Genomic DNA, 17,500 nt, shown 5'->3' on the forward strand with positions numbered 1-17,500 from the left:
ACACACACACATCGACGACGACGACGACAGCGATGACGACGAAATGATACTTCCTATTTTGGTCTCATAATTATTATAGGTAAAGGGACTTCTAGACGACCATGGATTTTTTTTCAGTACAGTACAAACGCCGTGTTCAGGCGTGTTGTATGCTTGCGTTTGACTTGCCGGTGACACTATTGAAAACGCTTAAAAAAGAAGTCGCGGAATCACAGTAGCCGAGGTAAAGCTCTTAGAAAACCCCCCCCTCCTCCCTTCCCCCCCGCCGCTTTCTGCAGCTTCCCCCCCCCCCCCTCCCTCTCTCTCTCTCTCTCTCTCTCTCTCTCTCTCTCATGTGTAAGACACAGATAGACAGATAGAAAGTCAGACAGATAGATAGATAGAGAGAGAGAGAGAGAGAGAGAGAGAGAGAGAGAGAGAGAGAGAGAGAGAGAGAGAGAGAGAGAGAGAGAGAGAGAGAGAGAGGAATTATGAATGTACTGACATAAATGAAACCAAGGGAATTCTTATTAATGCCAATCATTTTTACTAAAGAGAAAAATAAATAGAGTAGATATACACTTCGTATTATAAAAAAAAACGTTAACAGATATGCATTAAAAATAACATAAAGAGTGAAAGAGCATCTCTTTCTAACAACCCTGATCCTCTTTAATAAGGCCGCTGAGGAGGGTCACACCATGGAGTCGGCGCCAACGTGGAGTGAGTCCTAACAGTGTAAACAAGCAAGGGATGAGCCGCGTCGAGGGGTGCGGGGTGCGGGACTTGAGGAAGAGATCTGCTGGCGCCTTGCAGCTCCTACCAAAGCATATTTATAACTGAAAATACGCCGCACATACAGTTGATTTACGCTGAATGTTACGATATATATATATATATATATATATATATATATATATATATATATATATATATATATATATATATATATATATATATATATATATATATATATATATATATGATTGTATCAATTGCCTTTAGTAGAGACTAAATAGCAATTGTTTACGTACGGTATTTGCCTTTCTGGTATGTGGGGGAATTTACCGAACAAGTTCGGTACTTACGGGGCTATGTTCGATGATGGACTGACTGGCCAAGCATGTATACGTACATCGGTCAGTGTAACATAGTGTTCAACGTTTAATTATTGTTTTAGTTTATGTATGGGTGTAGTATCTGTGATGACTACATGTGCGTAAGTATACAAACTTTCATCAAATAAAATGAACAAGCATTGCTATATACGGAAATGATCGAAAATAGGGAACCGTCAGCTCATATAACGAACAAAGTTCGTTATACACCAAAAGTTCGGATCCCTCGGATATAACGGATTTTCGGATATAACGTCTCCCCCTTCCCTCAACCGGTTCGTTAAAGTGAGGGTTTACTGTATAATATGTGTTTATATATCCCTAAAAAATCATTTACACACAATATATGCACTATAGTGACTATACCTTTTCTCATTATGCATGCTTCCCTACACACTCATATCCTTTCTACACATTTATGTACGCAAAAGTAAATTCCAATCTCATCCAACTATCTCAAAGATTTGTCTGATGCAAAAACAGAGCTCATGCAAGTCAAGACAATAATGCCATTCTTTTGATGCGTTAGTGCCATGCTGTCCCCACCCTTAAGAGACACCACTATGGTCCATGCCTCTCCAAGACTTTTAAGGGACATATTCCCTCCACGTTTACCCGTTTCTACATGAAGCACATCCAGCCTTTCATATTGGTTACATGTGCTTTTTCACTGACTTACTTAAGTCACTCACAGTTACCGCATCCATCTGACCACCTTTAGTCTCCACAAAAATACTTTCTTATTGACACTGAAGTGTTTAGGAAGGACAATGAATTATTTATCAACAGGACGTTTAATTTCTAAGCGAGAGGCACCAGCGAATATTGACGGCTAAAAATGACGCTTAAAATAAATAAAATATATTGCGAATCCCCCCATTTCCACCTCAATAGTTAATTACCTAACATTACTCACGATTGAACATCTGAGTCATGAAACAAAAATAAGATAAAAATATCTATGTGTGTATAGCTACATCAATTAAAAACACTCCCCACGAAAAAAAAGTTCAAAAAGTAAAAACAAATCTCAGTTTTGAAAATGTTCGATCAAATCAAATATTGGCCATTAGCAAGTTAATGGGCAGCGATCCGGTGAGCTCTTGAGGAGGAGTATGAAAAAATAAAAGTGAAGTGGAAGAGAGAGACTAATGATGCAGAGGTATCTGAGAGCAGGAGGAAGAGGAGGAGAAGGACAAGGAAGAGGAGGAGGAGGAGGAGGAGGAGGAGGAGGAGGAGGAGGAGGAGAAACTAAAAAGAGCAAAAGAGGGAAGGGGAGCAAAAAACGACTGAGTAAAAAGGGAATATAAAAAGCTTCCCTCGATGCTTAAAAAGAAAAGGATCAATACAGTTTTCAAGTGTGTGTGTGTGTGTGTGTGTGTGTGTGTGTGTGTGTGTGTGTGTGTGTGTGTGTGTGTGTGTGCGTCGGTGTGTATTTTTGGTGCAGAAGAAACAGGTGCGACTGGATATACTTTTTTACATACCAGAACTATGAAGGTCAAGAAAATTGTAACTCAGAAACAAATCAAACTATCTTGCTACGAATAGTGAGGACAATGAACAATATTGCAGTACACCGAATAAGGAAACAAAATATGTGCACACCATAGGCACTTTAGATGTGCACGCGGGGGCACACACACACACACACACACACACACACACACACACACACACACACACACAGCGATGCCAGGCACCTGAAAGGGCCATTCAGAGAGGGCGATTTTTTACTTCCCAACAGATGGCTCTCAAAGTCGCCCAGACGCTCCCTGAGAAACAATTGCTGCCTCAGAATGCGCAAGAGACGAAAAAAAGGAAGGAAGAAAATGTAGAGAGAGGAAAAAAAGTGGAGCAGAAAGAGATGAGAGTACGAAACCTCGGAGACAAAAGATAAGAATAGGAAAACGAATTAAAAAGATGCACTCAAAATTTGCAGTCTACTGAAAGAGTAGAAACGTAAAATAGAAATAAGTATGTTTTGAGGAGAAATAATGATTTATTAGGCAGTATTTTAAAAACTGTGCAAAATACAACCATCAAAGTCGCACAACAACACACGGATGTGAAGTCTGAGTTATCAGCTGAATCAAGCCGCTGTGTAAAGACGCTTCCACCATTGATGATAAACCTTGCCGACACAGATAACCACTCCGCGGCGAAGGCACGACTTAAGGCGTAGCAGTGATTAAATGTATTCTACTTATTTTTTTTTTTAAGTTGCTGTTATAATAAATAAATTATATATATATATATATATATATATATATATATATATATATATATATATATATATATATATATATATATATATATATATATATATATATATATATATATAATTAAGATTAGTAATATTAATAACACTTTAATGCGACCACAAAAACAAAAAATCTCATAATAATTATAGTAGTAGTAGTAGTAGTAGTAGTAGTAGTAGTAGTAATAATAATAATAATAATAATAATAATAATAATAATAATAATAATAATAATAATAATAATAATAATAATAATAATAATAATGATAGTAATATAATGATAACACATAGTAGCAGGAGTAATAATAATAATAATAATAATAATAATAATAATAATAATAATAATAATAATAATAATAATAATAATAATAATAATAATAATAATAATAATAATAATAATAATAATAATAATAATAATAATAATAATAGTAATATGATAGAAATAATAATAATAATAATAATAATAATAATAATAATAATAATAATAATAATAATAATAATAATAATAATAATAATAATAATAATAATAATAATAATAATAATAATAATAATAATAATAATAATAATAATAATTAAAATAATAATAATAATAATAATAATAATAATAATAATAATAATAATAATAATAATAATAATAATAATAATAATAATAATAATAATAATAATAATAATAATAATAATTATTATTATTATTAACATTATCATTATCATTACTATTATAATGATTAATATTATTGTTGTCAATATTATTATTAAAATTATTATTATTCCCTTATCAATGTTATTACTATTTTACATCCTCCTCCTCCTCCTCTTCCTCCTTCTTCTCCTCCTCCTCCTCCTCCTACTATATACTACGACTACTACTGTTACAATTATCTAATGATGACAAAACTACTACGTACTGTAGCAAAAACAACTACTGCTGCTACTACTACTACTACAAGCGGAGCTTTAGTTGCATCTCTCTCTCTCTCTCTCTCTCTCTCTCTCTCTCTCTCTCTCTCTGCTTCAACACACTACGAAGTCTTCTGCTAAGACATCAAATGCTCACGTGCCCAGCCTTGCAGACGTGTCGCTTTCCCACACTTAACGACATAGAACTGTTTTAAAGTTTTTCTGTTTTTCCATCTCTTTTTCATAGATTTGATTGTCCCTTATGTCAGAGTCAACAAGGTATTGATGATAGAAAATACTGATGAAGATGAAAATAATGATAAGGGTGACGATGATGATAATTATATCATTTATCAACAATAATTATTATAAAAATAATAATAATAATAATAATAATAATAATAATAATAAATATTCGTCATCTCTTTATTAGGTATGAACATAATTTGACAAGAAGGTAGGTTGAGAGAGAGAGAGAGAGAGAGAGAGAGAGAGAGAGAGAGAGAGAGAGAGAGAGAGAGAGAGAGAGAGAGAGAGAGAGAGAGAGAGAGAGAGAGAGAGAGAGAGAGAGAGAGAGAGAGAGAGAGAGAGAGAGAGAGAGAGAGAGAGAGAGAGAGAGAGAGAGAGAGAGAGAGAGAAACAGCAATACTGAGGCGTCTGGCGTCTATGAAGTGTTGCAACAAAGAAGCCAAGCAGATAACAGATAGATACACGGGTAAACAACGACTGATAGAAACAAAGCCGCCACCACCAGATATATCAGGAGACACACGGAAGAATAGGAACAAGGAAGCCTATCCGATAATTCAGACAGACACACAAGTAGACAGACCGATAGAAAACCGATTGACAGACAAATCTCTTCTTCCCAAGCCGCCGAAATCCTCATTAGTGCGGTGGAGCCGTGCGGCGGGCGACAGGAGACCCGCCGCTGGCCGCCGGGGAAATAGCTTAAACTACGGCGCCCCTGACTCGATATTGGAGCTCTTTCCCGTGGGGTGCCGCAGCTTCCGCCTTCACCACCACCACTATTTCTTCCACTTGGGATACTTCAAAACCATTAACGGCACCAATTTAATACCGCGAATACATATGATATGCCTCAACATCTCCAACCATTATACCGCTAGTACCACTAGTATCACTATTTACGCTCTTATCAACACGCCAATAGTAAAGCATTTTTTTTTACTGCTAAGGAGACAGTTCATGGGCGTAAAGAAAAAGAAAGAAGAAAAAAAAAGCCCGCTACTTACTGCTCCTGAATAGAGGTCAAAGGAGTGGGCAAAAAGAGAGGTCAATTTCGGGAGGAGAGGTGTCCTGATACCCCCTGATGCCTTTAATCACATTTCAACATATGCTAGAATAACAATGACCTCCACCACTCTTCCGTCTCAACTTTACAGCGTCCCACTACCACCTACGCCACTATCACCACTTTAACTATTACCTACATGCGCATCCAGTTCTCGCAACCAAATTCTCCACAACCGCAATATCAACCACTACCGCTAACCCCAAAACAGTCATCCCTTCCACTGTTTCCACTGCTACTACCGTCCCTGCGACACACGATAATTATGCAAGCCTTGGCGTTAGGGTTCCGGTAATTATTATCAATATCGTTACTGTTATATCTAGTGGACCTTGTGTACTATATTATTTTATTATTTCCCTTCTCAAAGTCCCTCGTGTAATTAGCTGCAAGTGATTTGGTGGGGCCAGGAGAGAGAGAGAGAGAGAGAGAGAGAGAGAGAGAGAGAGAGAGAGAGAGAGAGAGAGAGAGAGAGAGAGAGAGAGAGAGAGAGAGAGAGAGAGAGAGAGAGAGAGAGAGAGAGAGAGAGAGAGAGAGAGAGAGATTCATTAGTTTTGATAATATTCTTTTCCCCTTGGACATTAGGCAGAAAATATTATCCTTCCAATCTGAAATCTCATAACAGTCTAGACATTAGCGGCGACTGGATGTCTCAGCGCCTTCCCCGAACACTCTTCTTCTGTCACTTTGACGATAAGGGAAGGAATAAAAAAAATAAAAATAAAAATAAATAAAACTCATCTCTCTCTCTCTCTCTGTATGCATGTATGTATGTTTATATGTATGAATGTATGTATGTATGTATTGTTTATATGTATGAATGTACGTATGTATGTAAGAATTAATGTACGCATATATCATCATTAAGTATTCTATTCAATCCTATTTTATTTTTCTTATTTTTCTATGGATTGGGTAGGTATTAATGGTTTGCCATAGTAAAGTGTATTAGTTTGCTCTTAATGTTTCGTTCCTGATCATGTGTGTGTGTGTGTGTGTGTGTGTGTGTGTGTTGTGTGTGTGTGTGTGTGTGTGTGTGTGTGTGTGTATATATATATATATATATATATATATATATATATATATATATATATATATATATATATATATATATATATATATATATATATATATACACACACACACACAGCATATCATCTCCCAAAAATTTGCAAAGTAACAATGGCGAAAATTAGCATTGCCTTGGAGTCCCCGCCTGGGGGGGGGACCACAAATTCCCCCAGGGAAGACTCCCCTTTTGGCTGCCGACTTGAGAGGTGTCTTGATAACTCATCAGACCTCTGCCTTATCAATTTCTGTAACATTCACGGTCTTCGTTCCAATTTCCATTCTGTGGAGCACCATCTCTCCTCCTCTAAACCTCACCTTCTCTTCCTCACCGAAACACAGGTCTCGGCGGCTACTGACATCAATCTCTACTCTGTTCCCTCCTAAATTTCAATCCAAAGCTGGATGTTGCGCCTACGTGCGCAACATCACTTGCTCTCGTGCCCACGACCTTGACTCCTGAATTTTCAACCATCTGGCTAAGACTTCATTGTCATTCTATTACTAAATACATTTGTGTTGTGTATCTCTCACCTAACTCTACTAACTATGTAAAATTCTTTCACAACTTGAACTCTAAAGTGGAGCACATCTTGACCCACTCTCTCTTCGCTGAAGTCTCCATCCTAGGAGATTTCAATGTTCACCACCAGCTTTGGCTTTCATCCTCTTTCACTGACCACCCTGGTGAATAAGCCTACAACTTTGCTCCCTTCAATGATCTAGAGCAGTTGGTTCAGCACCCTACACGTATTTCCGACCGTCTTGAAGACAGGCCCAACATACTAGATCTTTTCCTTACCTCTAACCCTTCTACTTACTCTGTCAAACTGTTCTCTCCGTTGGGCTCCTCCGATCACAACCTTATTTCTGTATCCCGTCCTATCGCTCCTGTACAACCTCTGGACCCACCGAAGAGGCGATGTTTCTGGCATTTTGTCTCAGTTCGGTGGGACGACCTGAGTATGTACTTTTCCGATTTCCCGTGGAATGATTACGGCCTCCAGGAGAGAGACCCCTCTGTGCGTGCCCAGCGCATCACAGAAGTGATTGTCTCTGGAATGGAGGCACACATTCCACGTACTTTTTCTACTCCTCATGCTAAAAAGTCTTGGTTTAATCACGCTTGTTCTCGTGCTATCAAAGATAGAGAGGCAGCTCACAAAAGGTACCAGAGCCTTCGCACTTCTGCTAACCATGATCTTTACATTTCTGCCCGGAATCGTGCCAAATCTATTCTTCGACTTACCAAAAGCTCTTTAATCCATAGGAAATGTCAAAACCTTGATTTTTATAATTCTTCCCGTGACTTCTGGCACCCAGCCAAAAATATCTCCTCCAATTTCACTTCTTCATCTTTCCCTCCTATCCTTAACCCTGACGGCAGCACCGCCGTCTCATCTATCTCTGAGGCTGAACTTTTCTCTCAAACTTTTTGTAAAAACTCCACTCTGGACGATTCTGGGCATATTCCTCCTACTCATCCCCCTTCTGACTCCTTTATGCTTGTTATTAAGATTCTTAAGAATGATGTTTTCTATGCCCTCTCTGGCCTCAACTTTCAGAAGGCTTATGGACCTGATGGAGTACCTCCTATTGTTCTTAAAAAATGTGCTTTCGTGCTGACACCCTGCCAGGTCAAACTCTTTCGTCTCTGCCTGTCAACATGTACCTTTCCTTCCTTCCTTCCAGCCTATGCCTAAGAAGGGTGACCGTTCTAATCCCTCAAACTACCAGCCTATAGCCATACTTTCCTGTCTATCTAAAGCTTTTGAATCAATCCTTAATCGGAAGATTCAAAAGCACCTTTCCACTTCTGACCTCCTATCTGATCCCCAGTATGGGTTCCGCAAGGGGCGTTCTACTGGCGATCTTCTTACTCCCTTAGCTCTCCACTCTTAGGTGTTTCGGTGAAACTTTCTAAGTCGCGCTAGATATATCGAAATCTTTCGATAGAGTCTGGCACAACTCTTTGCTTTCTAAACTGCCCTCTTACGGTTTCTATCCTTCTCTCTGTTCCTTTATTTCCAGTTTCCTTTCCGGCCGTTCTATCTCTGCTGTGATAGACGGTCACTGTTCTTCCCTTGAACCTATCAACAGTGGTGTTCCACAGGGCTCTGTCCTATCACCCACTCTCTTCCTGTTATTCATCAATGACCTTCTTTCCATGACAAACTGTCCTATCCACTCATACGCTGACAACTCCACTCTGCATTATTCAACTTCTTTCAACAGAAGACCCTCTCAACGGGAGTTATAAGACTCCAGACTGGAGGCTGCAGAACGCTTAACCTCAGACATTGCTATCATTTCCGATTGGGACAAAAGGAACCTTGTGTCCTTCAATGCCTCAAAAACCCAATTTTTCCACCTATCAACTCGACACAATCTTCCAAACACCTATCCCCTATTCCTCAGTAACACTCAGCTGTCACTTTCTTCAACACTAAACATCCTCGGTCTATCCTTAACTCAAGATCTTAACTGGAAACTTCACATCTGTTCTCTCACTAAATCAGCTTCCTCGAGGTTGGGCGTTCTGTATCGTCTCCGCCAGTTTTTCTCCCCCACACTGTTGCTATCCATATACAGGGGCCTTGTCCGCCCTCGTATGAAATATGCACCTCACGTGTGTGGGGGCTCCACTCACAGAGCTCTCTTGGACAAAGTGGAGACTAAGGCTTTTCGTCTCATCAGCTCTCCTCCTCTTAATGATATTTTTCTACCTCTTTCTACTCAAGCTCATCCCTTTACAGTCCAAATCCCTTACGCACGAGTTAACCAGCATCTTCACTCTTTCATCCCTCACGCAGGTAAACTGGAACAATCTTCCTTCATCTGTATTGCCTCCTGCCTACGACTTGTACTCTTTCAAGAGGAGTGTATCAGGACACCTCTCCTTCCCGAAGTTGATCTCTCTTTTGGCCACTCCTCTGAGCGGTTTTTGTGGGAGCAGCGAATAGCGTTTTTTTTCTTTTCTTCATTATTGTGTCCTTTTATTTGCCCTTGAGCTGTTTCCTCTGCTGTAATATATATATATATATATATATATATATATATATATATATATATATATATATATATATATATATAGGCCTATATATATATATATATATATATAGCCATTAAAACAACCAAGTCCATAAAAAAAGACTGGGAGCAAGCACTTTTGGTATACCTAGCATTATCGTAACTACCAAGCTACCATTTTCCCTGAAAAGTGTACCATCAATGTATCCTGCCACTCCTAACATATGATAAAAGAACTTGGGGCCTCAGAAAAGATGTAGAGTGAAGACTATGAAGCGCAAAAAGAGGAATCAAGGAAATGAAATACTTGGTAGATGAAACATGTGAGACAAAGCAAACACCATGGATTAGGCAATATTCAAAGACCGGATAAACTGTAATGACGATATTCAAAGACCGGATAAACTGTAATGACGATATTCAAAGACCGGATAAACTGTTATAACGATATTCAAAGACCGGATAAACTGTAATAACGATATTCAAAGACCGGATAAACTGTAATAACGATATTCAAAGACCGGATAAACTGTAATAACGATATTCAAAGACCGGATAAACTGTAATAACGATATTCAAAGACCGGATAAACTGAAATAACGATATTCAAATACCGGATAAACTGTAATAACGATATTCAAAGACCGGATAAACTGTAATAACGATATTCAAAGACCGGATAAACTGTAATAACGATATTCAAAGACCGGATAAACTGTAATAACGATATTCAAAGACCGGATAAACTGTAATAACGATATTCAAAGACCGGATAAACTGTAATAACGATATTCAAAGACCGGATAAACTGTAATAACGATATTCAAATACCGGATAAACTGTAATGACGATATTCAAAGACCGGATAAACTGTAATAACGATATTCAAAGACCGGATAAACTGTTATAACGATATTCAAAGACCGGATAAACTGTAATAACGATATTCAAAGACCGGATAAACTGTAATAACGATATTCAAAGACCGGATAAACTGTAATGACGATATTCAAAGACCGGATAAACTGTTATAACGATATTCAAAGACCGGATAAACTGTTATAACGATATTCAAAGACCGGATAAACTGTAATAACGATATTCAAAGACCGGATAAACTGTAATAACGATATTCAAAGACCGGATAAACTGTAATAACGATATTCAAAGACCGGATAAACTGTAATAACGATATTCAAAGACCGGATAAACTGAAATAACGATATTCAAATACCGGATAAACTGTAATAACGATATTCAAAGACCGGATAAACTGTAATAACGATATTCAAAGACCGGATAAACTGTAATAACGATATTCAAAGACCGGATAAACTGTAATAACGATAACTCTTAAATAAGAAGAAATGACCGTTGGAAGTTCATGATAAGCGTAAAATTCTTAACAGTTGGACAAAGTAACAGTGGTAATCCAGAAAATAGGCACAAATCAAAAAGATGAAATTATAATATTTGTCGGAGAATAACTTAACACAGGGAGGCGGAGATTGTGGGCCAAGGCCTTTGTCCTTCAGCGGACTGATAATGGGTGATGATGATGATGCTAATGATGAATGAATGAATAAATAAACAAACACACACACACACACACACACACACACACACACACACACACACACACACACACACACACACACACACACACACACACAAGGAGGAGGGGGAAGAATCTTTCAAGTATACATAGTTACTATATATATACACACACACACACACACACACACACACACACACACACACATAAAGAAGGAGAAGGAAAAGTAGGAAACGAGGAGGAGGAGGAGGAAATAAAAAGGGTACCCTTGAATGTATAATACACACACACACACACACACACACACACACACACACACACACCTAAAGGAGGAGAAGGAAAAGTAGGAAACGAGGAGGAGGAGGAGGAGGAGAAAGAAGAGTACCCTTGAATGTATAATACACACACACACACACACACACACACACACACACACACACACACACACACACACACACAGGATGATGATGATTGTGATGATGATGACGAGGAGGAGGGGGAGGAGGATTAACAGTGAGAATGAAGACTACGCGCGGAGGGAGGAGGACGCGGGTGATAAAACGAATGCTTTAATCCCGCCAACTTAACGAAAATACGCCGCTAACACCACTCTGACACGCGTGTATTTTTAGCCGCACACTTTAAAGGCCGCCGTCACCCCCGTATGCTAATCAGCCTGAGGCGGAAACAACACTTCTTTTGACTCTCCTGAAAGCAGTGACTGCCGATGACACGTCGTGACAATGAGAAAAAAAATATCCATGTATATAATTTTTATTCGAGGTACGTCATGCCATGGAGGTAACCGAAGTCCTTTCAACAAGCAGAACGCTCGAAACAAGGTTTTCAAAGATATGTATAAAAGAAAATAATTAATCAATATATATAATATATACTTGCATTAGGGCAATAATCCTCCAATACAACTGACCAATGAATATAACGGATGTATTTCACCTTCCTACCTGACTACACACACACACACACACACACACACACACACATGGTTGAGTCTGTATAAAAGACCATATCAACTGATATCCGGTCAAGACTGGACCCTGAACAGTTCAACTGTCTGTGTGGTACCTTTTATTCTTCAAATAAGAAAGAAAAGTAGCAGTTGCAGGATAAAGAGCGAAAGTTTTTTCACAAATACCCTTGGAGAGAGAGAGAGAGAGAGAGTTCCAGGGGTGGGGAGTCGGAGTAAATAATTTCCGACTCCGACTCCGGGAAATTTTAAAATTGCGACCCCGACTGACTCCGACTCCGGTCCCCCTTCCCTTCCCCCTCTACTGTAAATCTTTTTTTATTTTTTTTAAGGTGCTGCCTGAAGCGCCGGTAGACTCTCTTGGGGTCCTCTTTGGCGACCCCAGCCAGAGAATATTTTTTTAACCGACCGCACCAGGTCACTACATTAGCCTGTCTGATCTATCCTTTAGTTACATTACTTTAAACCATGCTTGCCAATTTTGTTAAATCTATACTTTTTGTCTCAACTATATTTGGTATGTCGTTTTCAGGCTACCTGTTGAAATATTTTCCTCCTTGTGCTTCCCATTCAAGCGAAGGACGTGTTTATACCACAAGAAAGTCTTGTCTATTATTTCAAGGCTTAAGTGTAATAGAAAATAGCAAAGCGTTTGTGAGTAACGGTAGAGTGTTTAGAATAAAGAGGCCGCTCAAAAAAGCCTACATGCGCTATATGCAGTAGGTTAACAAAATATTTAAAAAAAAATTAAAATACACGATAAATTATTACACAAAGGAGTCGGAGTCGGAGGTATTTTTACCAACTCCGACTCTGACTCCGGCCAAAAGTAGCCGACTCCACCGACTCCGACTCCACAACCCTGCTCTAAACACACACACACACACACACACACACACACACACACACACACACACTTGGCATGACTTGTGAAGTCATTACATACACAAGTAACGAATGAATGATCACCGACTTAAGTCATCTGATTGCAGATTTGTTTGTATCTTGCTAAAGAAGGGACAAGACTATTTGGATGATGTATCGTTGCAGTACAAATAGTTTCTTTTGCAGTACCTAACATATGAATACAGCAATGGAAAAATGATCAAAGCTACCAGTGGTTGCTTCGTATCAACGACACTGAATTATTTCAGAACTCATGATTATGATACAGTTGGCAAGGGCACACACACACACACACACACACACACACACACACATGGTTAACTGTTCGGTTCAACAACTTCAGGGAGAAGTTGAAAAAAATGGATAGGGGTCCTAATGACTGCAACTAGGGGGGAGAGGTGGGGAACTGACGTGCGTCGTCAGAACGGTAAAATGTATTGTACCGCGTCACTTCCCTTGCATCTCGTTCCTCTGAACATCATTGTAACCGGTGACGTCTTTGCTCGTGTAATAAAAGTCTTTCATACAATTATTTCTTCCAAGGCGGAAACAATATCCAGATCTAGATATTATCTCATGGGACAAATGTAATTAAAGGAAAGATGGGATAGAGGCAAATGGGTCAATAATGCATGCATTCACACACACACACACACACACACACACACACACACACACACACACACACACACTGCTCCGTGGTGCAGTGGATATCGTCTTTGGTGCGTCACCCAGCAAGTTCAGGCTCGCGGTTTGCAAAGGCTGAAAGGTTTTCCGCGGACCTGAGCGGTCACTCTACCCCCCTCCCCCTCCCCTCTTGAGCACGGGGAATGGGTGAGGTGATGAACCAGGCATAACCATACTATGTAGGGCCACGCTCTTTCCTGGAGGGTATTGTTTGGCTATCATGAGTCCAGCTTGATATCAGAACATGCGTGACACACACACACACACACAAAAAAAAAAAAAAAAAAAAAAACTGATTTTATTCTTCCCATATCTATGTTACACTTTGCAGCTAAACTGTTAATTATCAAAATGGGGTAAAACATCAATTCCTTCTGAAAACCTAATGCGTAAACTAAGCAACATTGACTTTGCAACAGCACATTCTTATCAAGGAGAGCTCCCTCCATAGAGTTCGCGGCACAAAACAAAACAAAATGATAACGGGCGCCAGCACAGTTATTACTCTCACCTAAGCGCACCCAGGCGCTTGATCCCCGCAGCCGCCTCACTAAGATCAGATAATAAGCTTGACCAGTCCGCCGCAGATACCCCGCACGTACCACTCAGCACGTTCACGGCGGTTCTTGTCCTGTATAACTATACTTAAACAATCAAAATTTCACATTATTCTTACACTCAAATGCTACCGTACGTTCTACGTGTCCATGGACGTGATACGATAAGATTATATTGAATGTTATTTTATAGTAACCTCCTTTCAGAAATGAAGGCAAATTTGCAAATAAAGCCAATATAATAATAATACTAGCAATGTGACTGCACTGAATATTCCATTCTGTTTATTTTCCTTAGTTTCGTTACACCTTCCTCGCCCTCACCATAACAGCAGCAGCAGCCCTCCCCCCTGCAGGTCGCTCGGAGAGCATCGCAGACATCAAGGGAGCCATTACGCCCTGCATATATGGCGAAGAGGCCGGGGCCCGGTCCTTTGCAGCTGATAGCCTCGGAGACTTGTAATTAGCGGCTAGAGATGGATAATGTGGCCCATGAGATAATAGCGGCATCCAAAGGGTTGAAAAATGCTTCCCTCCAAGATCTTTCTCATCTGGCTCCCATCCCTCGTTGATGTGCAGAACCACAAAGACGGTGGCACAACTGAGGTCATGGTACGAATTCACGTGACCCTTACTTCTCTCTCTCTCTCTCTCTCTCTCTCTCTCTCTCTCTCTCTCTCTCTGTTGCTGGCGCTCATCATAAAGGAATCATCACACACACACACACACACACACACACACACACACACACACACACACACACACACACACACACACACACACACACACAATGAATAAACCAAAATAAAAAAAAAATATATATATATATATATATATATATATATATATATATATATATATATATATATATATATATATATAAATATATATATATATATATATATATATATATATATATATATATATATATATATATATATATATATATATTTAAAGTAGTGTCGCGCGATAACAGAGGGGAGGCTCGAAGAGGGAGGGTATCAGAATGGAAGTCGGTCAGTCAGCCTGTAACGCGACCACATTTACTGCTTTTGTCAGGGCCGCACCGCCCACCCTCGGTTCAGCCCAATAGTGCACAATGCGGGTCACGTACACCCAAACAGGTTGGACAATACGAGAGGAGGGGAAAAAGTAAATACTTGAATAAAGAAATGTCTCGTTTGAGCCACAAATCTCATGCGAAACTAGCACAGGTGACTCAACGGGTAATTTCAAGGCGGCAGGTTGTATTTGCTGGAAAAAAAAAGACCTCTTCCTTGCCTCCCTCCCTCAGTATAAACCACCCCCAACCGTTCCAACACATTCAATTTATTTCAGGTTCCTTGCACTGTTCTTTCATATAACAGAGAGAGAGAGAGAGAGAGAGAGAGAGAGAGAGAGAGAGAGAGAGAGAGTAATATTCCTCCTTGTCCACAGTGACTCACCTCGCAGGAGCCCAGCCGAAGTCGTACTGGTCATCCCTGTGCCGGCGTCTCGGGGGAGGTCGTTCCATGCTGGCAAACAGTCACTTGGGTCGCCACTCGCTGCCACACACACATACTATCCTTCTCTTAGGGCTGGCGGCCTCGGCCTGGCTGACACTGCACAATGCTATAGTTAGCCATCTTCGTAAATCCTAAGTTATTACTCTTAGGAAGCACAAATGTTTTTTTGTCTTTCTTTCGGCCAGATTAAATTGTTTTGCTGCCCACAATAAAAAGGAGTGCATCCAATTATAGAAACGTTTTAGAAGAGGTACAGCCCCTTACACTTTCCGTACACCAGACGACACGGGAACAATGCAACTGAGGTCTCATATGTGGAGGATCTGCAGTCTCACCCACGGCCACCAGCCGCTTTCCCGACTGCGTTCTTCTCCCTGCCTCCAAATTTCATGATCACTTACTTCCTCTTCTTACTTTTGGTCAGGGGCTCTTCCAAGGTGGATTTGGGTCTTCCTCTCATGCTGCTGCTGCTGTGTGTCCTGGCCGGGAGGGACAGTGGGGCTCACAGTGCCTCTGCACAGAAGCTGAGGGATGGCATTCATCTGAGTCCGGGCTAGGGCTCATCGCGGTCAAAGGCAGCGTAAATAATGAAAAAAAAAAAATGCTTGAAACTTTCATGATTGCTTGTCTTTTACGCTGTCGAATCGTTTTAGGGCGCCATTGGCGATTGAGAGGTGATCACCTCCTTCAAAAATTGTTTTGAAGGAAAAGAAAAAAGTCAACGCTGACAGGCAACCAGCATGAAAGAACGCGTCAGCCAAGAACAGCCGGGTACACACCCCTCCCACCCGACGTCGCCAAACACACTGACTGGCTGACTGCATGTAGTCGCCGCCACCGCGTCCGCGTCCGCCGCAGCCGCTCGGCTCGGGCCTCGACTCTGGCTCGCTTCTCAGCCGCCCTCCGCGCCGCAGCCATACTCACAGCTTGGCTGAGCTCGCCGCAGGCTCCCAGCGGGATGAGGCGCGCGCCATGGCTGGACTGGCAGCTCACCACCCTTTCCCTCAGGGCACAGAGGGTATAGGGGAGGACAAGAGGAGGAAAGGAAGGAGGATACGGGGTGGGATTCGAAAAGAGGAGGACAGCGTGAGCGTGCTGGGCTAGATAGTTCCTCTTAAAGTGTATACAGACATAGAAGACATAATGAAGTGCATACAAGGACAAGCTAATATAGACACCGTTAGTAAATTGTAATTGTCATATGTTCTCGTCTCTCTCTCTCTCTCTCTCTCTCTCTCTCTCTCTCTCTCTCCACACACAGTCACATTTTGTCAGTCACACATTTTTATTTTTCATAATTCCAATCAACACGTAGATCCACAATGTATTTTGAGAAATTAAAGAAATAGCTTTGATATAATAGAATAAATAGCCTACATTCGATATTCCCCATTAAAATGCTTTCCTTTTGTCCTTGCGTCACTAAGAGTTATCGATTTCCTTTATTTTTGAAGAAAACCCTCCACTAAAATCGATAACCCTCCGCACACACTACAATAAGGAAATGTCGTCACCTACTTTTAGATGCTAGTCAAATACAATCCTGTTGTCATAGTTCTGGGGCAAGTGGATGAGACATTAAATAAAATCCTCCGAAAATTTACTTTTCATTACACCGAGATAGACCTATGTGAC

General features: G+C 40.2%; 1 protein-coding gene across 3 annotated transcripts in view; it reads right to left on the reverse strand.

Moving 5' to 3' along the window:
• LOC126985150 (uncharacterized) overlaps nt 1-16,858 on the reverse strand; it is a 135,835-nt gene extending 118,977 nt beyond the window's left edge. The window contains exon 1 of one of the 3 annotated variants that reach the window (XM_050839716.1): nt 16,280-16,858. In XM_050839716.1, the coding sequence (XP_050695673.1) occupies nt 16,280-16,407 (128 nt within the window). In that variant the 5' untranslated portion in view covers nt 16,408-16,858. Of the gene's footprint in view, nt 1-15,805 lie in introns of all 3 variants that reach the window. The other 2 variants (XM_050839717.1, XM_050839718.1) reach the window with 2 other exon arrangements.
• Between the last annotated feature and the right edge of the window lie 642 nt (nt 16,859-17,500).

Source organism: Eriocheir sinensis, chromosome 58, assembly GCF_024679095.1.
Source record: "Eriocheir sinensis breed Jianghai 21 chromosome 58, ASM2467909v1, whole genome shotgun sequence".
In the NCBI taxonomy this organism is placed as follows: Eukaryota; Metazoa; Arthropoda; class Malacostraca; order Decapoda; family Varunidae; genus Eriocheir; species Eriocheir sinensis.